Here is a 27,526-nt window from a genome sequence, read left to right as displayed (position 1 = left end):
GGAAACTGGGTGGGAGTATACATGAGAACTCTCTGTACTATTTTTGCAACTTCTTGTGAGTCCTAAGCAATTTCAAAATTGAAAGTTATAAAAAATTAAATAAACTATGGTACATCCAGACAGTGGAACATTATTCAGTACCTAAAAAGAAAAAAGAGCTATTGAGCCATGAAAAGATATGGAGGAAGAACCTTAAATACATAGTGCTCAGTGAAAGAAGCCAATCATACAGTGTGTACAGGCTACATACTCTGTGATTCCAATTATACGACATTCTGGAAAAAGTGAAACTATGGAGACAGTAAGCAGACCAGTGGTTGCCAGGGCAGGGGAGAGGGAGGGATGAATAGAATAGGTGGAACACAGGATTTTTAGGGCAGTAAAATTATTTTGTGTGATACTGTAATGGTGGGCACGTCTTTATGCATTTGTCCAAACCCATAGAATGTACAGCACCAACAGTGAACCCTAATATGAACTATGGACTTTGGGTAATAATGATGTGTCAATGTAGGTTCATCAGTTGTAACAAATATACCACTGGTGGACGATGTTCATAATAGAGGAGGCTATGCATGAATGGGGGTAGGAGATATATGAGAAATCTCTGTACCTTCTGCTCAATTTTGCTGTGAACCTAAAACTTATTTAAAAAAATAAAGTCTATTAAAAGAAAAAAAAATTAACTTGGGTCAGAAATAAACATTGAAAAGTAAAGTGAGGAAAATATCAATATTCGTAGCCATTATTAGAGATAAAATTTTCATGTCTTTTATTTATAAAGCACTCATACAAATCCATAAGGCAAGCCCTGAGTCCCCAGTGAACTGGAAAGAGAGCTTAAGAGAACAAGCAAGTGCCCCAAGAGAGACTTTTGTACATATACTTTTGTAAGTATTTATTTGAAATTTTCTGGAATCCCCAGATTCAGTAATGTACTACCAATGCCCGTGGAAACACACACTAGAAGAGAGTGTTTTTCTTCTTTTTTTTTTTTTTTGCCATTATATTATAGCTGTGTAATCCCACCTAAGATAAAAATAGTTTAAAAGATAAACAGAGCACTGTAAATTTGCATAGTTTTGAAGTTTCTTTGAGAGAATTTTGAAAGACTTTCTTCTATGTAATCAGTTCCCTAAAAAAAAAAAATCTTTTTTTTTTCAGGTGTAAATTAAATATTTGAAAGCAATTGAACAATGGAGCCAGACATCATTCGAATGTACCCTTCATCCCCACCACCACTAGACAATGGAGCCGAGGATGAGGATGAGGATGAATTTGGGGAATTTGGTGGGTTTTCCGAAGTTAGCCCTTCTGGTGTAGGGTTTGTTGATTTTGATACACCAGATTATACTCATCCCAAGGAAGAGTTTGTACCTTCAAACCATTTTATGCCAATTCATGATTTCTCAGAAAATGTAGATAGCCTTACAAGCTTTATGTCCATCAAAAATGGTAATGATAAGGACATCACTGCTGAACTTTCTTCTTCTGTGAAAGGACAGTCTGATATTTTACTTTCTACCACCAGCAAAGAAATAATTTCATCTAAAACTTTAGATACTTCCATTGATGGCATAGAAAGTCCAAGAGATTTAAATAAAGTAGTGGAGCAGAGACAGAATGTTGGAACACCTGAAAGTTTCTCTCCAGGAGATTTTAGAACTGATATGAATGTTGTTCATCAAAACAAGCAGTTAGAGAGCTGCAATGGTGAAAAGCCTCCTTGTCTGGAGATTCTAACAAATGGGTTTGCAGTATTGGAAACTGTAAATCCTCAGGGAACAGATGATCTGGACACTGTAGCTGATTCAAAAGGACGAAAGCCTCTTAGCACTCACAGTACTGAGTATAATTTAGACTCTGCACCTAGTCCTGCGGAGGAATTTGCAGATTTTGCCACATTTTCCAAAAAAGAAAGGATACAACTAGAAGAAATAGGATGTGCAGTTTTAAATGATAGAGAAGCACTTACCATTCAGGAAAACAATAAAATTAATAGAGTCAATGAACTGAATTCTGTAAAAGAAGTGTCCTTGGATAGAAGCATTGGCGATAAAGGAGACAGTGCTGGAGAGGATCAGGTTTGTGTTTCAGAAATAAGCATGGTGAGTAATGGAGCTTTCACCAGTGAAAAACAAAGCCTTCCAACATTGCAACAGGATGAATTTTTAAATTCAAGTGTTCAATCAAAGGCTTGGAGTTTGGTAGACTCAGCTGAAAATTCAGAAGCCAGTAGGAGAGAACAATGTAAAACTGAGGAAAAACTTGATTTATTTACTTCTAAACGTGCTGACCTGTGCATGGATTCTACTAAAACTTACGATGCTGATGATGAAGTTGGTTCTTCCAAAGAAGAAAGTAGAAAGTTTACTGATTCCCAAAGCCTCAGCATTGATCCTACAGAAGAAAATGTTTTGGATGATTCTATGAGTGTAAAAAACGATGATAGTAGTAATGACTTTGTGACTTGCAACGATACCAATGAGGATGATTTTGGTGACTTTGGCACAGCCAGTGGCACGACTCCACCTTTTGTTACTGGTACACAAGATTCAATGAGTGATGTCACTTTTGAAGAGTCCTCAGAGCACTTTCCACATTTTAGTGAACCAGGTGATGACTTTGGAGAATTTGGGGAATCGAATGCTGTCTCTTGCCCAGAGGAAATTATATTTACTGAGTCAGTTCTAAAACAAACTTCTGATAGTTTATCAGAGGGATGCAATTTGTCAAGAAAATCTACTGGGACAGGCACTGAACCTGTTTCAGAACTGAAAATTGGGCAAGAAGGTGAGTTTGGAGATTTTGATTCTGTGCCAAATATTCAAGATGACTGCAGTGATTTTCAGGACTCTGATGATTTTGCGGACTTCAGTTCAGCTGGTCCTAGCCAGGTTGTAGACTGGAATGCTTTTGAGGATGGACAGAAAGATAGCTGCTCTTGGGCTGCTTTTGGAGACCAGCAAGCTACTGAATCTCATCATCGAAAGGAAACCTGGCAGTCACATAGGACAGATGAGAAGATTGATACTCCAGGAACCCCCAAAACGCACAGTGTCCCTTTAGCAGCTTCCAAAGGAGCAGTTGCTGGTGGTCATTTACAGGAAACAGCCACTTCAGCTCAGGTATTTACTCATTTTCTCTATTTTGTATGACATATTAATTGCTATGGAGGTTTCTAATTCATCTTTTCAAAAAGTATTTTTTAATTGGGTACCTGTTAAAGGCATCTCTTTATGATACACAATGCTTGCCAGATTTGGTAGATTAGTTACATGTTTCACAGTCATTTGGTTAACGTTAAAGAGACATTCTTATAATAATGCTTGGTAAGATTTTATCTCAGTAGGTTTCTTTAATATTTACAGAAATATTAAATAATCATAATCATCAACTTGGTTTTTTGATAAATATAAATACCACTTATGTAAAAATTCATTAATTAGTTAGTGAACTATTCCAGCAAATCCTTCAGTTTTTACCTTTATAGTGATTTTAAAAGGTTAAACTGAGATTTCAAATATTTTTTTAAGCTTCAGAAAATAATGTCTCTTAATTTTGTCTATCAAAGACCTAGTTTTGATTACAAAAAAGAGCAAGCAGAGTTTGAAACCTCAATCTGTGCTGAAGGCTATAGGGACTTGAAGGATAGAAAAAGAATTTGAAAAAAGCGGATATGGGCCTCATAATTTAACAGCTAATAAAAGGCCTGAGGTGAGGGTGTCAGATGGATTAAGGGTTAGAGCTAGAACATGCAACAGCCGTAGTTGACTTAGCCATACTGTGACCATTTATTTGCTTATAATTTCTTGCAAATGTATATTTATGTTTACTCTTAGGAAGTAGGATTGTCAGGAATATTTTTACCCCTTAGCCCCTGTACTTTATCCTTTTCTGGTCCAGATTCTTTCAGAGAAGATTCATTAAGATTTATTTTGACCTAAAGTAGCCCCTAGAGGTGCAGTTTGAGATCCAGATTGTTCCCCAGTCCTGAGTTGTACCTTGTGCTAAATTTAACCAGGGGTATGGAAGAAAGCACTCCCTTGAATATAACTGCTTTTTATTGATATATGTAACACTTGGTCCACAGGCCTATTTTAAAAATACTGAGAAGAAAATCAGAATCTATAAACTTTGCTTCTCCAATTATCTTTTGCTAAGCAAACCATTTTCAATTGGAAATATTTCCAGAGTCTGTTAATTAAAATGGTTATACATCATTGCTTTGATATTGCTGATACATTAAGATATTGTAGAAATTGTGGTACTACCAGTTGGAGTGCACAGCTAATCACTTTTCATTTGACATTGAGTGTCTGAATAGCTTAATTCAGTTATTACATGGTTTGGCTAATGTGTATTATTCCTGTTGAGTAATTCATTATTGAGGCAGAAGTTTACAATTTTAAACAAGGAATGAATTAATTATATAATGCAAAGTGAAGACTGTTGGTTTTTGAGCTAATCATTTCCCTGTTTAGTTTCATCTTATTAGAGTATAGGGTGACACTAGGATAATCACTAATTTATAGCCTTAGAACTTTTAACATCATCATATAATGTATTTTTTAAAGTATGACCACTTCAAAAAGGAATTTTTTGCATCATATGATTGAAGTTATTTATGTGTAATCTGATAACTGGATATAGGAGGAAATAAAGTACAAGGGCTTTATGGAATCTTACAGATCTGAGTTTGAATCTTGACTCAGAGTCATATAAGCGTTATAATTTTGGACAAGTTACTTCTGAACTCAGTTGTCTGTAAAAAGGAGGTAATATCTGTTGCAAAGGAGTTTTGTGAAGATAAAATGACAGTAAACGTTAAAACGAGTGAAAAAAATCTATTGAAAAATAAGAATCTTGTAGTATGATTCTATTTTGTAAAAATAAAACAAAAACTATATGGATTGTGTCAAGATGCTTTGACTTCCTGAGATATGTCTGGTTCAGTCCTCAGGCTTTTCTTTTTGCTGAATGGCTATGCAAAATGAGCAGAACTTGGAGATGCATGTTGGAAAGGAGAAACTGCTGGAAGGGGGCTAGAAAAGTTTGGAAGGAAATTGAGGTGGGGAAATGGAAAGTGACTGAGCTGGAAAGTGACTTCCATTCTTATCCTTCTGTTGTAAAGGAGGGTTGTGACCTGTAGTTTCTTCCTTTTCCAGAATCTGCTGGAAATGCACATTAATCTAGTTCTCTAGGAGAGGATTAGATTTATTAACATTTTTCTTAAAATGTTTCTCCTAGTTGCTACCATTTTGGGGACAGCACAGAAATCCTCACATATTAATGACACTAAAAGTTAGATTTTTTTAATCATAAAATGATTTATCCCTGTTGAATCTTACCTGGATACAACAATTCTGTCTTGAACAGAGTGCCCGCAAATTGTTTTGACAGAATGTTGTGAGAGTCTTTTAGAATTCCGAGCTCAGTTAATTCAGTTAAGCAAACATGGGGAACAATTCTTTGTGAAGTCAGACAAATGGTATAGTTGTCATTTCAAATTTCTTTGACTTTTTTGCTATGTGTGTGACATTGTCCAGGTCCCTGTTTTTTTAGTACTTTCCTTTTTTCAGGCTACCAGAAGGATATCTTAACATTTTAATAAAATATATGTTCCCTGGGTCAAGAGACAATCAATTATTGTAACTTTATTGCTATAATTGGTTACTTAGGGAAAAGTCAACCAAGAAGAAATCTTTGAAACTTATAAAATGTTTTCAGTCAAACCAGTTCTCAGATGGTGAGTCCAGCAAGCCTCAGAGGGTTCAGGCCTTGATGTAAAAGCCATAATGACCATTTATTGAGAAATAGTCTTCCCCTTCAGTGAATATTTTTTTCTGAGAACGCAGAGTTCAGTTTATTTCATTCTCCTGTTAACATTCTTATAAATTGTAGAGAAAAGCAAGTTAGTGGTATCTCTACTGTAGAAATTGGAAAAAGGTCAAAATTATTCTTCACTTTTGGGGCTGAGATTTAAAACAAAATAAAATGACAGTAACAAAAAACAAAAATCTCCTTACTTTGAAAGCAGTTCTTTTTCCAAAAGACCATTATATGTACTGTTTTAACAGTTTTTTGTTTTTTGTTTTTTTTTAACCTGTTAATGTTCCAGAAAGGAACCTTGATTGAAATAGCCAAGATGCCTTTTCTTTGGTATAAGGTAAAGGAGATAATGTCATGAGCACTGCATTAAACTCTGAGCTTTTGTAAAATTTTCAAAATATTGCTCTGGGTGTTATTTGAGAATTTAGGTAATTGGTAAGTAATCTCCTTATATTAATTGGCTATAGAAAAGGAAGCTATGAGTCATTTTCTTTTATTAGCCATCTAGTTGATAATGCTACTGGGAAAATGTTATTAGAAGATTTATCTTGAGAGCTTTAAAAATTGAGTATCACAAAAAGGAAAAAGAAGAGAATCACTAATACTTTGGCTTATGTTATTTTGAGATTAAGTTATTGGTTTGTTCACCAGAAAGTCAGCATTCTCAAACTGAGTGTAACTACATTTTCACCTTCATTTATTTAATCACCTGCCTAAGATTTGTGCAGGTTTTCCTTAATGTGGGTGAACACCTGAACTTATGACTGAAAACATAAGTAAGCAACAAAATAAATAAATTAAGTGGTCAAAAGGTACAACCTTCCAGTCATAAAATAAATAAGTCCCTGGAGGTACAATGTACAGCGTGGTGACTATTGTTAATAATACTGCATTGTGTATTTGAAAGTTGCTAAGAGAGTAGTTCTTAAAAGTTCTCATACGAGAAAAGAAAAATTTGTAACTGTGGTGACCATTTTGCAATATATACATATATTGAACCCTTATGTTGTACGTATGAAACTAATATGTCAATTATATCTCAATTTAAAAAAGAAAGAAAGAAATGGAGATTTTGGCTGTATAGCTCTTTGCTTGCTTGAAGTATTTGGACAGCAATTCCTTTTGTTATTTTTCCCTCAGAAAATTTGAAATTCTGTCTTTAATTCCAAAATAGATAGAAATACTTTATTAGGTTTATCCAGAAACTGTGCAGAAGGGGCAAACTATCTTTTTAGAGCATAGTGAGTACTACAATTGGTTACTCTTCTTACATAGCTTGAAACTGGGGATTGATAAGTATACAGTTGTAGACTGTACTTGATATCTTACTTAATATTTAATGGTGGTAAGGCATAAGATATCCTCTTAAATGGAAGATTAAATTGCCCAGTGGATTTTATGTTTCTTCTAAACTTCCACTTAAGAACAAGACCTAATTCTATCAATATTAAAACTATTGACATTAATCAACTACTGTTTATAAGGGAGAAAGGAAAACTAACTAGAAATATGTTGAAGGAATTTTAGAAATTACCCTAAAATCAAGATACTTTAAAGGGGATATGCCTTTGAGTGGCCTCAGAACCAGTCTAGGATCCTCAGTGCTGGTCTTATACACTCCTTTGGAAAACTGAATGAGAATTTCAATACACAATCTTTTTATACTCTACTGTAGTCATTTACAAAATAGAGGTGTATTAATCATGGTTCTCCAGAGAAGTAGAACCATGCATGCATGCATGCATGCATGCATGCATGGAGAGACAGACAGACTGACTGATGTAGTATAAGGAATTGGCTCATGCAATTATGGAGATGATCACTAAGTCCTAAGATCTGTAGTCCGCAAACTGTCTTCAATTGATTGAATGAGGTCCATCCATACTAAGGAAGACAATCTGTTTTACTTAGTCTACTGAATTCAAATATTAATCTCATCCAGCAACAACCTCACAGACATATCCAAAATAATGTTTGACCAAATGTCTGGGCACCCCTTGGCCCTGTCAAGTTGATGCATAAAATTAACTGTCACAAGAGGGAACACCAAATATCCATATATAGCTTTCAGGATTTTTGGAAGACCTGTTAACCTGTTTGTAACTGAGCCACGTCAGTTGAGAAGCTCTGCATTAGATAATATGACTTTATTTGCACCAGTGTATAAAATGGAAGGGTTTTCTTCCTCCAAACGCAGACATGGAGATAGGACAGAACTGGGAATGAGTATAAGTGAATTCATGCATAGTGCTTTGCCCTCATTGATGAATTAAAACATTGGGTAATCGTTTTTGCTTTTCCAGAAACACTGTATGGGTTGAAAAAAATAAAATATAGAGGAATTCAAGGTAAAAAGGACCCTGATAGGAAAACAAATATATGAGAAATGAGAAAATTGGGAAAGATAGAGAAATCCTATAAAAGCCAGTGTACCTTTGGAGAGTAGTATAGCTAAGACCACATAAGACTTTTGTGAGCCCCTTCCCCATAAAAGATATTTAAAATTCTATTTTATAACTTGGTATAAGGTTGAGTATGTTAATAGTAACTATTAAAACGTTTTCATGAACCCCTAAAATTACTGTGGACCCTAGGCCCTGTGCCTACTGCATAAGTTGGCCCTGATTATAGTATAGTACCTAAAATCAAGGCTCTGGAGTCACACTGCTAGATTTAGATCCAGCTTTCAGCACTGACTTGCATTAGCCACTTCTCTGAACCTGAGATTTAGAGAATAATAATAGTACTTACTTCAAAACTCTCATTGTGAAGATAAAATGAAATTGTGCATATTAAAGGTGCTTAGTGCAGTGTCTTGCACATAACTAGTACTCAATAAATGTTAGCTGTTACTGAATAATCTCAGAAATGCACTTCTTAGAAAATGGTCTTCAAAGGTGCAAGAGGGCTTCCCTGGTGGCGCAGCGGTTGAGAGTCCGCCTGCCAATGCAGGGGACACAGGTTCGTGCCCCGGTCAGGGAAGATCCCACATGCCGCGGAGCGGCTAGGCCCGTGAGCCGTGGCCGCTGAGCCTGCGCGTCCGGAGCCTGTGCTTTGCAACGGGAGAGGCCACAGCAGTGAGAGGCCCGCGTACCGCAAAAAAAAAAAAAAAGGTGCAAGAAATAGTGTTGCCAACTGGATTTTTTGGTGAATAGCAAAAAGTAATAGGGAGATAAATGAGAATTTGTGTGGGAGTACCCCTAGTTCAGCTGTATACTCACCTGTCAGACTATTTGGAGAGCAAAAATGCTGCTTCTGGCTAGTTTCCCTTCTTAGAATAGTTTTGACAGGTAGGAACTCGTCTGAGCCCAAGTGTGCTTGTCTGCAAGTAGCAGACCTTCTCCTTTGGCTTCGTAGCGCTGGAAACGGTAGAGAAAATAAAAAAGGGAGTCTGGTACCTGTCTGGAAAAGCATTTGCCTTTCAACCCTGCATTTATCAGAGCCCCCTGTTCTTAAAATGTTTAATGGCTGGATATGCTGCTGTTTGCAGGTTTAGAATTTGATATGTGTTTGAATTGACAGACATGGCTCAATCACCAGTTTCCTAATTCCAAATACAAGGGAGAACTGATGACTATTTTTCCTCTTTGACTTTGAAGGCATTTGAAATTCAAGTAACTGGAGTGAATATTATTTTATTTAGTTTGCTATTTAGTTACTGTTGTAACCTCAGCTAAATATTTAATATGCTAAGTGTGTGTGTACTTATTTTGTTACCCTCACATTAATTTAGAGTGCAGCACTGGCTCTTTAGTAAAAATTTACTATTTGCTTTGTTGGAAACTATGAATAGTAGTGTTAGATGAATAATTTGCATATGTACAGTAGAATAAATCGAAGTTTAAATAATATTTCACTTTACTGACTTTAAGGCTATTGCATGGTTAAACTACCTTGGCTGGCAATGTTGAGGAAAAAATTGAATATATTTTAAAACAATTAAAATTATTTAATAATCTTCAAGAAAGAAAAATACCCAAAACCTTTACCAGTATCAACCTTTACCTTATTTATTTATTTATTTATTTTTGGCTGCGTTGGGTCTTCGTTGCTGCATGCGGTCTTTCTCTAGTTGCAGTGAGCGTGGGCTTCTCATGGTGGTGGCTTCTCGTTGCAGAGCACAGGCTCTAGGCACGTGGGCTTCAGTAGTTGCAGTGCGCAGGCTCTAGGGCGCACAGGCTTCAGTAGTTGTGGCACGCCAGCTCAGTAGTTGTGGCTCCCAGGCTCTAGAGCACAGGCTCAGTAGTTGTGGCACACGGGCTTAGTTGCTCTGGGGCATGTGGGATCTTCCCGGACCAGGGATTGAACTTGTGTCCTCTGCGTTGGCAGGCGGATTCTTAACCACTGCGCCACCAGGGAAGTTCCAACCTTTACCCTTTATCTCATGCTCAAATTTTATGAGTTTTTTAAAATTGAGTGTCTGATTACAGTGTTTTGGGAAATCTGTTTTTTTGAAAGAAATTTATCTGCTTGGTCATAAGAGAAACTATTCTTGTGGTAGGTTAGTTTCTCTTCTTCTGAGTGTTAATGTTAGTTATATTCTTGTACCTCTTCTACTTACGAAGTTACTTGGGCTATGTTCCATCGGATGTTTGAACTTTATTGTGCTTCTTGGGAAGTAAAGCATCTTAACACACCTCATGTGTGGTTTACACTCTTTGATTTTCATAATGTGATCAAGATTTAAGTCACAAATGCCAACAATCAACCAAAATGTTCACGAATTTTCAAAATTTAAAATCCCCAAGGGGTAGCAGTAACGGGTTCTCATTATATAAGCAGCTCTTAACAACAGATATTTTTTAATTAGGTCCCTTTTTCCCAACTTGATAGGAGGATCTTGGGGAGGATGCAAAATATTTGGATTATTTAATTTCTTGATGTAATATGTTAGAAATTGATATAAATTGAGACAAGTATTTTCATAATGATTTAGAATGCTAAATAGTGGTGGAGAAATAGCCTTAGTGAGATTTGAACCTGGTTTTGACATTTATTCCTTGGCAGGCCACTGTGTCTCTATGTATCATCTATATAATAACAACAGTAGTGATAAAAGCTACCACTTCTTGAGCACACACTGGGTGTCAAGCATTTACTCCTCTAATTTATTATTCACCTTGTAAGGTAGGCCCTGAGAGCTCCAGTTTATAAATCCTGAAACTGAGTCTCAGCCCCTTGGGTCCGCAGTCCTCTATTGAAGTGTTATAATTACATCAGCTATTTACTTACTGGAATTAACTAGTAGTAAATGAAATTTGGCATTATTTACTACCATGAACAAGATAGTAGCCCTTTTAGCATCAAACTGGTCTTGTAGATAGTTGGAAATTAATATACTTTAAAAAGTAAAATGTTAGGAAATTTAATTTTAATCAAAATCTTTGTTAATTCTATTAGCTGCTTTCTTGTTGAATTGTTGAGGAGTTCCTCCTTGTGGTGAGTGGTGCTGGTCAGTTAGTGGATTCTGGTTGTTTGAATATTTATTTAAAAAATTTATATATGGCTCTACCTCTGGGGTCAGCAAACTATGGCTTAGCAGACAAATCTGTCCTGCCACCTGTTTTAGTAAATCAAGTTTCATCGGAACACACCCACACTTATTTGTTTATGGATGGCCTGCAACACAAAAATTATTCACTATCTAGCCCTATAGAGAAAAATCTGCCAACTCCTGCTCTACCTCATTCAGCAAAAGATTTGAAGCAATTGACTCTAATATCTAATCCTAAAGACATATGGAACTTTCTTTTAAAATTTCCATGTAATTTTATTCTTTATGAGAAAAGGTTGGGAAGAAGTTTAAAACAAAGTTTAAATGTGATTGGGTTAAAATAATGTTCTGTTTCCTCAAGTACATTCCACTAATTTGAGAATTTGCTCACTGGTATACCTAAGACCTGGTAGTTATGTGTAATGATTGATCCAAATCATTGAATATGTTTTGAGGTCCTTTCTTTCATCCTTAGATAAATGTTTTTTCTATCCCATTAAAAGGATAACAAAGAGGATACAAGAAAGATTCTGTTTTAATTTACAGAGAAATAAAATTTGGTCATATGTGAGTTTTTGCTTACCCTCCCTGCCCAAGAGGAGCCAATGCTTATTATGTTTCCAATTAGATGGTTATCTGATCCCTTTAAAAGTAATGTCTGTCCATTCCCTCTGTTGAAGTGAGTTAAGTCTGGGTCCCCTTGATGCACTCAAGTTTCACAAGCCTTGGGATCTTGAGTCTACTCTTTACTGTAGGTTTCATAATTGATACTGAGAACCTTTTCCCATATCACATACATAAATATAATGAAGGTGTTAAACTTTTGTAGAGATAGCAGAAGAGTACCCTGAGACCAATTATGCAGTGTCAAGTTTTTTGCTCTGATACTGCTTCCAAAAGAGATTTTGTTTTGGAAAATATGTATGTGAAAATTTTTCCTTTTGTTTTTAATTTTCCTGTTTGCTGACTATACTAAACAACAGAAATCAAGCATTAACTTGTTTTGTTACTTGGCAGGAAGTACCACCATGATGTGGCATTTTCTTGTACACAGGATGTCATTTCAGTAGTACACTTAATCTTCCAACAAGTTTTGACTTAAAAGTTTGTATTCCTAGTTGATGTTTAAGTAGTAAGGTGAGCTGAGTAGAAAATATTTTACATGTATCTGAAATAAAGTTAGGAAAGTGGGAATAAATGTTATTGTAGGTTACACATGTAGACTACACCTACTAGTACCCCCAAAATCTAAGTTAATCTAAATCCAACAAGTTTTAATTAATAAAAATACTCCAAAAATGCCAGTGTTCCCAGAGAAAATACTCTAGGGGATATGCAGGCTCTGCTTGGAGGAAAGGTAGTGTACTATTCAGAAATACAAATATGCACACCATGGAAGAGTAGAGAAATGGAATTTCTGAAAGATAGCACAGATCATCAAAATGATAAATGAGCCATTGAATTTCTTGGTAAAAATTGAGACATTCTTTCCTACTTTGGTTTCTTCTATTAGCAGATATTTCTAAAAGGTTTTCACAACAAGGTCATTCTGTATAGCACAGGGAACTATATTCAATATTCTGTGACAAACCATAATGGAAAAGAATATGAAAAAGAATATATATATATGTATAACTGAGTCACTTTGCTGTACAGAAGAAATTAACAAAACATTGTAAATCAACTATACCTTAATAAAATTTTTTAAAAATTAAAAAAAAAGGTTTTCAAGATTCACGTGTTCATATCCAGGTTCTGTTCAACTATAATAGGATAATACTTTTTGCGAGCATCCAGTCTTATTGTTCTAAATATAGAGTATGTGAGTGGTAGTAAGAAACACCCCAGTGTTATGGAAAGATTATGAATACTGCCTGGTTTTTTGGGGTTTGTTTTTGCTTGCAGATTATTCAAACTTTAAGATTGCTTTCTCACTGTACAATGGGGTAGTAATTTCTTCTTTGTAGAATTTTGTAATGGATTAAGATAATGTTTGTAAAGTGCCAGGCATGATGCTTGGTGTGTAATGACATTTATTTGTCATTACACAATTATTTAAAGCTGTTCTATGAGTAGTTCTTCTTCTTTCACTTAGTGTTTCCTGTATCTGACTGGTAGTTCCCCCACCCCATAGTAGCGGACAGGGTATTGTTGTATGGGGGTGTGTGTGTGTAGTAATGATAAAGCTACGACATTACTAAAATTACAAAAATGAAAATAAACTTTTGGGGGGTGTTTTGATGCAGACAGCTTTACTAAACCGCCTGGAGCGAATTTTCGAAGCATGTTTTCCTTCCATATTTGTCCCTGATACTGAAGAAGAAGTTACTTCCCTGAAGCACTTGCTGGAAGCAAGCACCTTGCCAATAAAAAGAAGAGAGGCCTTAGCTGAAAGTGGGTAAGTAGTAGACACTTTTCAGATAGCATGTATATTTGTTAGTTTCAACTGTTCTAATTTATAAGGTTATCTAAGGTTATCTTAAACCATTAAGGTTCTAAAATATTACTGTGTTTAAGTTTAAAAAATTATATTGTGCTAAAAGATATGATTTTTAAAACTCTCTACTTGTCCATTTTTGAGCTTTTTTAAAAGAAATTCTAAATTGATATTCTAATCAATTTTTTATATTATTTTTTGATTTCCTAGTATGATAGATGAAAATTTAGATCTTACATCTGCTGTTCTCTTCTCTTCATCTTCCCAGTATACTTATATCATAGTTTTTGGTTAAATTGTTATTTGGTATTTTCATTTTTGGTTAAATTGTTATTTGGTATTTTCATTATTACGATCATATATATAGTGTTCACAGCTAAGCTACTATTTTCTTTATAGTATACCTTTTTCCTGGATTTAATAATTGCCTCTCTTTTTCATTTACTGAGTCTTTGCCTACCCTCCAACAGCCTGTGAATATAATTTTACTTGTGATAAGACCTATCAAGCTGACCATTCCATTTTTTACCTGGAGTCCTCCATCTTCCAGTTCCTTCCAATCTGGAATGGATCAGTCTGGGCCCCCTAAACACATGTTGTCTTGGGACTTCCCTTCACTTAAATCCCATTTTGGTGGAGCACATCCTCTAATAGCCTCCTCAGAGAAAAAGGTACACAGGAGGTAAAATTTTACTTTATTCTACCCCTACATCAAATTTATAATTTAGGGTCTTTTGTTGCTGGTGTTCTGAAATTTCACAATGAAGTATCTCGATATGAATCTTTTTTCATTCATTGGACTGAGTACTAGGTAGGAACCTTTCAATCTGGAAGCTTCTGTTCTTCAGTATTGAGCAATTCTCTTATAATGACAATTACCTTCCTCCATTGCCTCTGTTTTCCTTTCTGGAACTCCTATTAATTATTAGATGTTAGAGGGTCTAGATTGACTTGCTAATTTTATTCTTATTCCTGGATAGTTCTGTTATATTTCGTTACTCCCCACCTCTGGAGGCAGGATTTCTTAAATTCATTGAAGATGCATATTATTTTTGCTTCTTGACTTTTGTTTTGGGGTGATTTCTGAGAACAGAAGGGGATAAAAAGGATGTTTTGCCATCTTTAAACTGTAGATATTTTTTTAAAATATGCTAGCTGTACAGATAGTTCATACTCTTAGACCCAAGAGATTCATTCTCAGGAAATCACACAATTCTGCAATAACACACACCATAAAATACAGGAAGATATTCTTGTACTACTAGCAATAGGAGCCAAACAGTAAGAACAACTTAATTAAAACTGTATGATGATTGTGGCTAAATAAATGATGATGCATCTGTCTAATAGAACATTACACAACCACTGAAAAAGATACATATGTACATAAGGAAATGCTTAAAATCTGAAAAAAGAATACAGAATTTTAAATACGCTGTAATTGCAACTGTATTTGTGGGTCAAGACTCAAGGAGAAAACATATTAAATAGCTCCAGAAAGATGGTGGGTTGCTGGGTGGTATCTTTCCTCCTTTTAAATATTTTTGCCTTACAATTTAAAAAGAATAACAAACAGGCCAAATTTTTGCTTGATTGTTTCAAATGAATTTAACTTACTTTTCTAATGACTAAGTGTTGGCTGTTGATTTCATTCAGATAGTAGTTATATACTCATGTTAGACACAAGATTAATTGAAATGTATATTTCACAGTCACATTAAAAGTAGAATTCATGGTGAAAGCTATTGAGTAACCCATGAAAGCTATTGAGTAACCCATGGCTTCATCGTGACCTTTGCAGGGAACTGCTGGATGTGTGGGCTGAGCTACAGGACATCCATGATGCACATGGCTTGAGATATCAGTGGGGTGGCTCCCATAGCAACAAGAAACTCTTGTGCTCCTTGGGAATAGACACCCGAAACATTGTGAGTTTATTAGTACCTTGGAAAATCCTTTAATCAACCTATGAATGTTTTTAAATTCTGTCACACTTCTGTTGAAACTAGTTCCTCAGAAAAATAAATATTAGTTGGTTTAACATGTTCATGTATTTTTGAATATGCCAACTTTTAAGCATAAATCTATCTAGATTTTTCTGCAATATTTCTTATTTTTAGGAAAAGTTGTTCTAGTGTTTTTCCTTAACTATAAAATGAAGGAATTGGGCTAGGAGATAAAAAATATAACCCCATAAGGGCAATTTAACAATTTTTTCAATTTATCATTCACGATGTATGTAATAAAGCATTACAAGCATATTTTGGAAACTTTCATTCTATGACAGATCATTCTCTAAATATATGTTCTTTCTCTCTAACATACGTATATAGCTCTTCACGGGCAATAAGAAGCAACCTGTTATAGTGCCCATGTATGCAGCAGGATTGGTAAGTACAAAGATGTCTTTGCATGTGTTTATCATTGCTGCATTTATTCTATAAAATCATCTTGCATAGCACGACATGGAAAGTGTATTTTAGGGGGCGTTTACTGTGGGGGCGTTTACTGTGGGCCCGTTAAGAGAATAAATACAGTATCCTTTTTCGATCTCATAAATCCCTTCAAGTCTTGATCTGAGGATATTTTTCTGTATTCTATTAATTATAGACACTTTTGTTCTAGATTGAAAATTATTTTTTATCATAGTAATATTAGTGCTCATAACTTTTTGTAAAATCCACCTTTGGAAGTCTCTCTCTTTTAATTTGCTTTTAAAAAGAAGAAGCTGAAGTATCTGAAGCCTTAGCTATCACCTGTTTTAATGCATTTGCGATTATTTTTAAGTAATGCAGTATTGAAGCCATGGATGTATATCAAAGCTTGGAAATACCAAATTATAACAAATGAAAATGAGTCAGGACCCATAATTGGTATTTAGTTTTTCCATTAATGTTTTAAACGTGTTGAATTTTGTTTTTTCAGATATGCCAGGTAGTCCAGGAAAACTGAGGAATTTTCATTCTGTACCTTATCAAGACTCAGTCACATTTTAAAGTTTGACTTGTTTGTGGTTTTTGGTGTGTCTTTGAGTTATTGGTGCATAAAAATGTCCTATCAAACTAAAAGTATTTTAAAATTCTTTCACCAATAACTTGAAAATAAGAAAAAAATACTGTGTTTAAGATAGAGAAAAAAATAACTGAGGAGCCCTTGGTATGGAGTTTAAGTTTAAAAACCCTTTATGTGCATGTGAAAATGAATTTGCTGTGGAACTTGACCTTTTTTTAATCTGCAAACTTTTCCATGAATAAGCTCGAATTGTTGTTATTGAATTGTTTGCTTTGTTTTGTTTTGTGAAATTGCACAAAAACTTCTGTGCTTGACCTCTTTTTAAAAAATCAGTTTCTGCTCCTTTGTGAATGGTTATCTTGTATTTTCAAAACACCTTGATCATCCCTATTCTCTTTTATGTTGTAGGTAAATGTAATCCAGAACGTTTCTTTAACTTTCTGGTTATGTGAATCTCTTTCCTCAGGGAGTAGCATTCTAGAGATTGTTGGTGGTGTTATTGTCACATTCTGAATAGGAAGTAGGAATTTAATTTGTGGGCACTTTTCATTCAGCATGTTGGCGACAGTAACCTACTTAATGCTCTGTGTTAGGGTCAGCACATTAGCCAATTCTTTAAGTTTTATGTGGAATTAGAGACTAATGTCTATGCTTTTTTTTCCTATCTTAATTACAACCTTTTATTAGTAATGTAATTTTACCATTTTTGTAAGCTTTTAATACCAAAGTTGGTTTAGTGAATGTATCATCTCCTCCTCCATCTTTGTGATACCTTATATTTAGAAACTTATTCTTTTTCATATCTGGTTTCAAATTTTAATGATACCTGAATTTTTCCCATGGTACTTGACGCACATGAGATGTTCAGTATCTTTTGATCTCATCTTGAGGAATAGTACCTGAAATTGCCATTTAAGTCACTGGCTCTGAGACTTTAATGTGCATTGGAGTGGCTTGGAAGACTCGTTAAAACACAGAATGCTGAGCACCACCCCCATAGTTTCTTATTCGGTAGGTCTGGGGTAGGGCTCAAAAATTTGCACATTTGACAAGTTCCCAGGTGATAGAGAAGCTACTGATGGGGACCACTTTGAGAACCACTGACTTAAGGGAGAGTTCATATTAGAAAAGTTGGCTAAGACTAGTAATTGTTTGCCAAATGCATGGAGCCTTTGTAGAAGGGCACACTAGAAAGCCTGTATAATGTGTATGGTATTGAATTAGACCATGAATTTATTTTCATTTTTCAAGCTGCTAGGTTAAAGCCTTTCACATGCACTGTTAAGAACTAAATCTGTAAATTGCTTATTTAACTTATGCTTGATTTTATGAGGGTAGGGGGATTCTCCTGAAAACTTGGTTTTAGAAATGCATAGATTCTAACTATAAGATTCCTGACTTAGCAGCTTTGGATTTTTTTCCCCAGTAGTAAAGGGAGACTTTTATTTGGTTGATAACTATTCAAGAACTTATCAAGTATTATTTTAAAATTTGTAAAAGCTTGGGCCTTTTTTCATGCCAGTAACCTTATTACCCATTATTTTTAGTGTTTGGTAGAACATTAATGCAAAATGCTGATTTTTTTCTTCTTCTTTGTTTCTACATCCATCTTGAATGTTTTTCTCTCTTACTCAAAAAGTGTGTTAGATTCATAGTGGAATATGTAAGATGTTTTCCCCTCTGAAATGACTGTCTCTGCTTTGCCAGTCCAAAGAACCAAGAACTAAGGTTCCCGTCTATAGTGGAGCAAGGATCAAACACTAAATTCACATTGAAACATGTAGACGTCATCACAGTATATGGTGTGTTTTAGAATCAGCTCTCACCTCTCCAAGCACCACCATGATGTAATGTGTATGAAGAGTGCCCTTTCCTGCAGTTTCAGATCTGAAACATCAGAATAATGTTGGATTCTTAGGGCATGGATGTGATATACTGTTCTGCTTGCCTCTTCCCCGCTCCCACCATCCCATGTGCTTATGCTTTTGTGTGACAGTGATAACCAGGCACTTTACAACAAATCCAGTTCAATTACAACGTCTTGCTTCAAAAAGTTTGGATTCCAAAGGTATTATTATGAAACATTTCCCATTATAGTGCTGTAAGATTTTCACGAAGCAAAATTTAGGACTAGTTCCTTTTTGTCTTCAGTTCTTTTCAGATGACCTGTTTTCTTTCTGCTTTCTGCTAGATTAACTTTCTTGTAAAAAAAGTTTACAAAGTTTATGGACTGATCCTTCCCCCCCCATTAATGGCTAATATGCCTTTTTCAGGGTATGTTAGAGCCCACCAAGGAACCATTGAAACCACTATCTGCTGCGGAGAAAATCGCCTCCATCGGTCAGACAACCACTGTGTCACCAGAAATGAACACATGTACATCTGACCAATTCCAGGTAAAAATATCTGGATGTATATAGATATTTTTATGCATGTATATACACGTATGTCCACACACATTGTTGTTTCCCTTAATATATAACTTTTAGTTTTTGAAATATTTTTAAAATTTAGTTTCATGGTAGATGTGATTTCAGTTACTTATTAATATCCCTTGAAATACAATGAGCAAATTCTCTTTAATTTAAAAAAATAGAAAAGGCCATTTGAGAACTGGCTGGTTATGGGTAAGTCCTTTAAACCTATCCAGGACTTAGTCTTTTTACCTATAAAATGAGGACTTTGAAGCAAGCATCTCTAAAAATCCCTTACGGCTTGAACATTATATGATCATTATTACTGACACACAAATCTGGTAAGTGCTAGATTTCAAAAAAATGGAAAACACTGCATTTATACCAGCTCTTCAAGCCTGCTATAGTGTGTTTTTCCTGAAGCCTGCAAAAATTTTATAAAGTAATAAAATTTAGGTGTGTTTATTACATCAAAAACTGTTGTTTTGAGAGTTTGAATAAAGCTGTTAAGTTAAAAATGATGTAGCCTTTAACAAAACATTCTATGGATTAGGAAAAAAAGAAGGCTCTCTTACCTTTCTTATCCTTTACCTCCTTGGGACATTTAAGCACAAATCGTATTTCAGTCTAATATGTTTAATATCAAAGCCTTCCCTCTTACTTTTTATCTGGGAGAACATAGCCACTTTGGTTTGCTTACTTTTTCGACATCGAATTGTTTTTTAAAATATTAGTATTCTTAATGAACATTACTATTTCTAAAACATATTCTTGCTGTGTTTGTCATTTCTTAACCTTAAATATCATCTTTGATTATGTCTAACACAGTAATGTATGTTTGGACAGCCTTTTCCAAAATGTATGTTCCATTGAACGCTAATTCCCAGAAATGCGCCACTAAAGAAGGGTTCCATAGTGAAGTAAGTTTGGGAAATATTTCATATCATACCCTACAACCACCCTTGGAGATTCACAACCCACACATTAAGGACTCTGAAGAATCTTGCAGTGAATAACCCTATTTAATTTTACTTCATTTTCTCAAGTTTACTTGGCCACAGGACCCTTTTCTGAAGAACATACTTTGGAAAATAATTTTGTAAAGCAAGGTCCTACTTTTTCAGGTGTGTTTCAAGAAACATCTAATATTACTGCTATGTACCACTGTGGTTTATACTTGGGCTTAGCTTAAACATCCCTCTGAAGCCAGTTTATTACTGGCACTGAATTAGTGGTCAAGGGGACCTAATGCGTAAAATGCCTGGCCTTATTGATGGTTGGGCAACAGGCAAGGTGCCTTGGGCAAAATGTCTTAGTAGGTTGAATCTGTCCTTAGCTCTCTTCTTTTCATTGGCCTTATATTGCCCTCTGGCTATCAACTGCTCTCCCAGGCCTGCCTTGTCTATGCAGGTTCCAAAATTACTTCTCCCACAGCACATTCTCACTTCTGCCCCAGTCAACATTCTTATTCCTACAATGCTAGGTATTAGGAAAGTAATTTGAGTAACTGCCTGGTATGTTTTCTGGAAATGGAGCTGTTCTTACTTGAGGCCACTTGTTGCTACTTTTACTTGCCTCCTTCTCCTCTTCTCCTCTATCCAACCACTTCCACGTGTTACAGCCCCATAAGTTATTGCTTATTAGAGTTAGCTGTCACCTGTCATTTTTGCCTAGTCATACCTCATACTTATCATCTTTCTTATATAATTTTAGACTTGATTAAAAGTCTAGATAACCTAAAAAAAGCATGTGTGTTAATTTAACAGAAGATTTTTAATAGAAATTAATGTGTGTTAATTTAATGGAGGTTAGTTGCAGCTCCATATGTATTCAGCTGCTGCCACCTCTGTGCATACATATACACCCCTATGTACTTGTAATCAAGGGACTCTCTCCCTATTTACAGGCAAGTGTAGGAATTTTCAGCAACATTTAAGCATATCTAACATTTTTGCTGGAAGATGGAACTTGGTCTCTTGCTACTTATATTTTTTAAAAGCTCTTTTTAAGCAAATACGTCCTTTTATTCTGTTTCATGCACACATTTGTCTTTTTAAAAAATACACATATAAATAATGAATTAACAAGTTTATTCTGTACTTTTTTATGGTAATTTGTGATCCTCACTGGCTTTAGTTTTTAGGCTTTTGGGAAACCAGTGAAAATAATATTTCCCAGTGGAAATTCAAACTTATTTCTGAATTGACTTGAGCCTGTGTAGGTCTGCATTCTAACATTCAAATTGAAGATTTCAGCATGCGTATCAGAATTTTGTGCTGAGATGCCTAACCTCCATCACTAGATTGCATGACCTTTGCTTGGCTCCATACTTCTGATTCAGGTTAAGATACTTAACAAACATCTGAAATGCATTGTAAAGATTCTCTATATAAAGTGATATTTCTTACCACTATTCTTTGGCATGCAATGTATATATTATATATACATTATATAAACATGTATATATTTTTCACTTAACATTTTTGCCATGCAGTCTTTCTCCTAGTGATAATTTTCAGATTAAACAGCCATAGGCATTAGTGCTAGAAGCTTAGCAAAATGTGTCAGGAAAGACCTGTTCAATACCTAAATTTCCCCGTGCCCCCGCCCAAAGCGTATAGCAGACCTTCCTCTTATGTTTTGGCATCATTGAACAGTGACTTTCAAACTTAGCATAGTTGTATAATTCTCATTATGACTGCATTCTTTTTGGCCTGTCTTTTCTATTTCAGTTTGGTACCCATTGAATTTTTATCTTCCACATCAGTTTGTACTCATCAGTCTTATAGCCATTGCATCTCTTGTTTAGGAATTTAATATTTTACTAACAACTGTTAATGTTTTTTTAAAAGATACTGTTACCTGAAAAAACAGTTTATAGGTAAAAAGCAGTAGTGATACTTTTTGTTGTTGTCGTTTGCATCTTTATCCACTGAATTTCAAGGTCACACCATTCACGGTGCCATTGATTCCCCTCTAAGATCAGTACTTTAACCATACTTTATTCACTGCTGAGTAAAGTCAGCTCTCTGGCTATCAGTTATCCAGCTAGTCACCACTAGCAAACTTCTTTTCTTAGGCTACTTTATGTTGCTATTTCAGTTGTGAATCAGAGTTTTAGAGACAGAAGAAAGAAAAAATGACTATCTAGCACTGTACTCTCTTTTTACACTTAGAAAAACATATTTGGAAAGACTAAGTGATTTACCCAAAAGCACACATCAGTGCTATAGCTAGGACTAGAGCCAGAGTCTCCTGTCTCTAGTCTTTTCTTTCCCCCTCTTTTTATTATGACCTTGTCTCCTTTCTTTTGTCTCTGCATTAATCATTCATGCCACATTACTTAAAGTTGTTTGAAAATGTTTCATTCCAGTGCTTTCTCTTTAAGTTGCCTACTTGTCTGTGCCTTAGTTAGCCTATAATTATTTAGGTATCTGTTTTTCATCTTTCTCTTTTCCACTAAATTTTGATTCATGATTTAGCACCTCATTATTATAATATTGGCTGTGTCTTCAAAATGCCATACACCTCTGTGAGAAGCTAAAATTCCAGAAAATCACTGAAATATTTCAAAACATCCAGCTACTTGACATCATTTAGGTAAAACATGTTAATGAAAGACCTTTGCTCCATATACCCAGAAACTTTGTTATTATGTAAATCTGGGTTTGGTCCATCCAGTCAGTGTTGAATAGTTCTAAAGGTGTTTCTGATCTAGAAGTAGAATAATATAAGTTGAATCTGTTGGAATGCCTAGAGCTTTTTGTTTGTTTTTGAGATCAGCTAAAGAAAATCTTTTCTAAATGTTATTTATCGGTCTTGCAGGTAGGTTATAAACTAGATTTTCACCAGGATTTTTTAAAATTTTATTTGAAATAATTATAGATTCACAGGAAGTTGCAAAGGTAGTACGGAAGAGGTGCCTTGTGTCTTCACCAGTTTCCCCCATGATTACATCTTACATAATCATAGTACAATATCAAAACCAAGAATCTGACATTTGTGCAATATGTGTGTGTGGTTCTATGTCATCTTTCCATGTGTGTGACTACCTCCACAGTCAGCATACAGCATTTCTTCCATTTCCACAGCCAAGCCCCCGCCCAACCCCACTCCAGCTCCCACAACTCTCTCTCACCCCTGGCAACCACTAAGTATGTTAGTGTTTTATTTTGTTTATACCTAGCCCCTCCACCTCCAGGTCCGACTTATATGGGGGAGACTAAGTGCTTATAGTAACATGCCTATAATTGGTTATCAAAGCAATTGTATTATAATGTCATGGGATTGAACTTTCAAAAATAGCCGATTCATGTTCCCTTCCTACAGGGAACAATGTCTTTGTCTACACAGAAAAAATGATTATAAAGTTGTTGTTTTTTTAATTTATTTTTTTATATTTTATTCATTTATTTTTGGCTGCGTTGGGTCTTTGTTGCTGCGTGTGGGCTCTCTCTAGTTACGGCAAGCAGGGGCTACTCTTTGCTAAGGTGCGCGTGTTGCTCTGCGGCATGTGGGATCCTCCCGAGCCAGGGCTCGAACCCGTGTCCCCTGCATTGGCAGGCAGGTTCATAACCACTGCACCACCAGGGAAGTCCCGATTATAAAGTTTTAATAAGTGCCTACCTTACAGTAAAGCATGGTGGTGAGCAATATAGAAAAAAAAAGATGGCAACATGTTGATAGTAAGAGTCTAATAAAACACAGGTTATTTCAATAATTGTTCCCAACACCACCCTCAAAATAAAACAAGAAAATGAAAAAAAGGCATTTTTTTTTCTTGTCAAGAATATTCTTAAAATAAAGCAGTGATCATTTTTAAATGTTTTGTACTACCTTCCATCTTCTATGTATCATTTGCTCATTTTATCTTTATGTGTTTGGTAGTTAACAGAATTTTAAAACCTAGAATACTCAAATGAGTTCTGCGTATACTTTTCAGTACATTATTTTAAAAATTAAATTCTAATATTGATTATAAGTAATTTCTAAATTAAAGAAGATTATTTTTTTTAATTTTTATATATAAGGAAACCAACTAAATTAACCATACATGTTTATACAGTAGTTACTTAGTCTTTAATAACCCAAATTGCCTCACTTTCAGTGGTACCTTCTCTATTGCATTATATTATCTATTAAGAAATTTTAAGTGGATAGTCATTTAAAATAAAGTGGATAACTCTTTAGTGAAAAAAAAATCAGTGATGTTTTTAAATATTTTTATTGTAATCAAGCCAGTAGTTTAAATCATGATTTGAGAATGGATTGAAATCTTGACATAGGATCAGTCCATAAATTTCTGTTTGAAAATGTAAAGATAATTCCATTTCTCAGATACAACATTTTTAATGTCAACAAGCTGTACTGTTTATAAATTTTGCAATTTCAGTTTGTGTTAATATTTGTAGATAACCTTCTGAAATTGTAAATTATCCCAATTTTGTCTTTAGGTATCTTATTGCCTAATGATCTTGCTATAATAGTGTTTCGTTTTATTTTTAAGGATTCTTTATGTTGCTACAACCTATACTGATTAATTTTGATTTTTTGGTTTTCAACTCTAGGAGTCTCTACCACCCGTCCAGTTTGACTGGAGTAGCAGTGGCCTTACTAACCCTTTAGATGGTACGTCTCTCCGTAGAGCCTCTAGCACCAGAGCTAGAGTTAAGAAAGCTACAAAGTTCAGACAGACTTCTCTCTGCTGACTTCCTTTTTTGTTTGAACGTAACTTCTTATCTTTGGAAATTCAGGCTTTCTTTCTTAATAGTGATTGCTCAAGAAACCAGCTGTTACTAGTATTAACAGTATTAATGTCCATATATAGGTACTAGTAGCCAGATAAAATTTTAGTTTCTTTATCTCAAGACAAAAACAAGCTTCCTTATTTTTCACAAATATCTAGGCAGTTTAAATGATATTTTAGGTAAGACCAATTTACTTGAAATTTTTTTTTGTAGTCTTAGTTCATGGAATTTTCTTGGATGCAAAGTCTTGTGTGTAGAGGCTGCTTTAAAGCACAAAGCACAATAATTTAACCAAAAACAATGTGCAAATAGATCCATATTTATTGACTCAAAGTAGTTTTCAGATTTAATAATATTTTATAGTGCACTTATATGCAAAGGAAAAACGAATGATTTTCATGATCCTTTTCTAAAACTTATCTCAAAATACTAGTAGGTAGTTCCAGAAATAATTGGTTTCACTTATGGCTTTAAAAGAAAATCCTGAAAAAGGATTAACTGATTCCAATAAGGTGGGGTTTTTAAGTAATACAAAATGCTAGTTTTCCTGTGTGTTGACATCACAAGTTTTAATTGGACTCTGAGGTATAATTACTCTTACTCCTTATACTTCATAAGTTGTTTGAGCCATGGTCTAAAACACCTGCTATTCTGTCAGCTTTGCCTTAGAGTGGGGGATCCCAGGATATCTGGAAAGCATCCAATTGAATATCCGTGCTGAAGGAAAGCCTGGATGCACCTTCTGCTGTTGTCTGGTGTCTTATTCAGTCAAATCATCATGCTTTTTATTAACAAACAACTTCTTTAAAAATGTATACTATTTCTGATTACTGTTTCAGAGTTAAAGGGGAACAGTACAGCTTGAGGTTGCACATCAGGGTAGGGCAGTTATGACATTCCTTATTACGTTATTTTATTTTAAACTAAGTTAATGTATTGGTGCCTGTCCTGAAACTGACAACTTTGTCACTTTTAAAAAGCATTAATTAGAAACCAACACTACTAACATAAAAGATTTATTTGGGCATGTACAGTGATTTAATGTTGGGTTGAGATTAAAGTATTGTTTCCCTTTAACGGGTATACTTTCCCCTTGGTCTTTCTGGTATGGCTTCAAGTTTCAATTGAAAGAACCGAACTCCTAACTAAAACCTTACTAAGTGTCAAATTATTTACGTTGTACATGAGAAAATGTACATTGAATTAAATTGTTACTTTAGAAATGTCCTTAGCAGTGAAAAACTAATACTGTACACATTGTTTTAATGTTGATTTAAAAATATGTAATGACTACTAATTATAACCTGCATGTTCAAGTGTGTGTCTTACCCCTTTTTACACATAACCCCTCCTCCCTTGGCTTACCTTCTGTGTGGCTGCCTACCAACACGGTCACTGAATTTCAAGCTAGTGGAGGTTCCACTCTTCTGAACCTTGATTTCTTTGGGCCCGTGGATGACAGTAGCTCTAGCAGCAGCACCACAATCCCAGGTCAGCAGAGTGTTAAAGCCATAATTCTAGTTTATTTACTAAAAGCATGACCACATCACTTGACTTTCCTATAAACAAGGAAACAAGTAGATTGTATTCTCTATAATGTCTACTACTTTTCTTTCATCTATCTACTGTTATTTTCTAGTAGTGTAACTATAACAAATGACTTATGTGAAACGTATTTTAAGGAAAGCTTTGTCAGAGTATAATATTCAGAGCTGAAAGTAGTTTCTAGATATAAAACAGCCCTAATGTCCTTACACAGTTAAAGGCAGGGGTTTTTTTTCCCCCTGTAAATAGGAAATGTGATATTCTATATGCTTATTTTTAAAGCATATTCTACAAAGCCATTTGAAAAAATAAAAATTTAGAGATATAAGAATATTTTAGTACACAAAGGTGACTTTACATTATAGTGTCTGTGATAATAGAACCTTTTACAAATTCTAGCATTCAATTAGTTGTTCATTAGTGCTGCTAAATGTATAATTAGGTTCCAAAATGTTGGAGTCTAGCACTTAGTTCTGTAGTCCCACATAGAATTATTACTGTTTTTATGTAGCTCTTGAATAGAAAGTTTACTGTTTTCCATGGAGGAAAAAAAAATGTTAAAGATAATAATAGAAAATAATTGCTATGAGATACTAAAAGCTAGAAATTAAAACTTACTGGAGTGCCTGTTAAATTAATGTTCAGCCTGGCAAAAGTTCAGTTCATTGACCAAAGGCCTAATGTACTTTGTCATTTTCTAACTGAATAAACGATTAAAATATAATGGCATTTTTATGTTTACATTTTATTTAATATGATTTTAATGACTCCCTGTCATCCCAACTTGTGATCTGGTAATCATGCCCATTGATACCAGATGGCTGTTGAGGTGCTATATAGATGCTGATGCCCAGAATGCATAGGGAGGGTCCCTCTCAGTCCCCATTAGGATCAGTTAGACAGCCAGCCTGGTTCCTGAGAATCTGCTGGTTTTGTTCAGCTAGATAACCCTGCCGCCCACTTCTAGCAATTTAGGAGCCATGATGGGAAATGGGGGAGATAAGACAATCAGCTAAGGGTGAACCTGGGACCCAGAATGCCCTTC

General features: G+C 34.9%; 1 protein-coding gene across 3 annotated transcripts in view; it reads left to right on the top strand.

Annotated features, from left to right (window-relative positions):
- Window positions 1-27,526, top strand: part of AFTPH (aftiphilin) — a 63,942-nt gene that overhangs the window by 25,635 nt on the left and 10,781 nt on the right. The window contains exons 2-8 of one of the 3 annotated variants that reach the window (XM_029231961.1): window positions 1,165-3,128; window positions 13,573-13,724; window positions 15,565-15,691; window positions 16,097-16,153; window positions 19,049-19,171; window positions 24,757-24,817; window positions 26,344-26,427. In XM_029231961.1, the coding sequence (XP_029087794.1) occupies window positions 1,197-3,128; window positions 13,573-13,724; window positions 15,565-15,691; window positions 16,097-16,153; window positions 19,049-19,171; window positions 24,757-24,817; window positions 26,344-26,427 (2,536 nt within the window). In that variant the 5' untranslated portion in view covers window positions 1,165-1,196. The remainder of the gene's footprint in view (window positions 1-1,164; window positions 3,129-13,572; window positions 13,725-15,564; window positions 15,692-16,096; window positions 16,154-19,048; window positions 19,172-24,756; window positions 24,818-26,343; window positions 26,428-27,526) is intronic. The other 2 variants (XM_029231962.1, XR_003794905.1) reach the window with 2 other exon arrangements.

This window comes from Monodon monoceros, unplaced genomic scaffold (assembly GCF_005190385.1).
Source record: "Monodon monoceros isolate NGI ecotype Baffin Bay Population unplaced genomic scaffold, NGI_Narwhal_1 Super_Scaffold_19, whole genome shotgun sequence".
In the NCBI taxonomy this organism is placed as follows: Eukaryota; Metazoa; Chordata; class Mammalia; order Artiodactyla; family Monodontidae; genus Monodon; species Monodon monoceros.
Note: the sequence above shows the minus strand (reverse complement) of the source record. Positions and strands in the feature narration are given on the sequence as shown.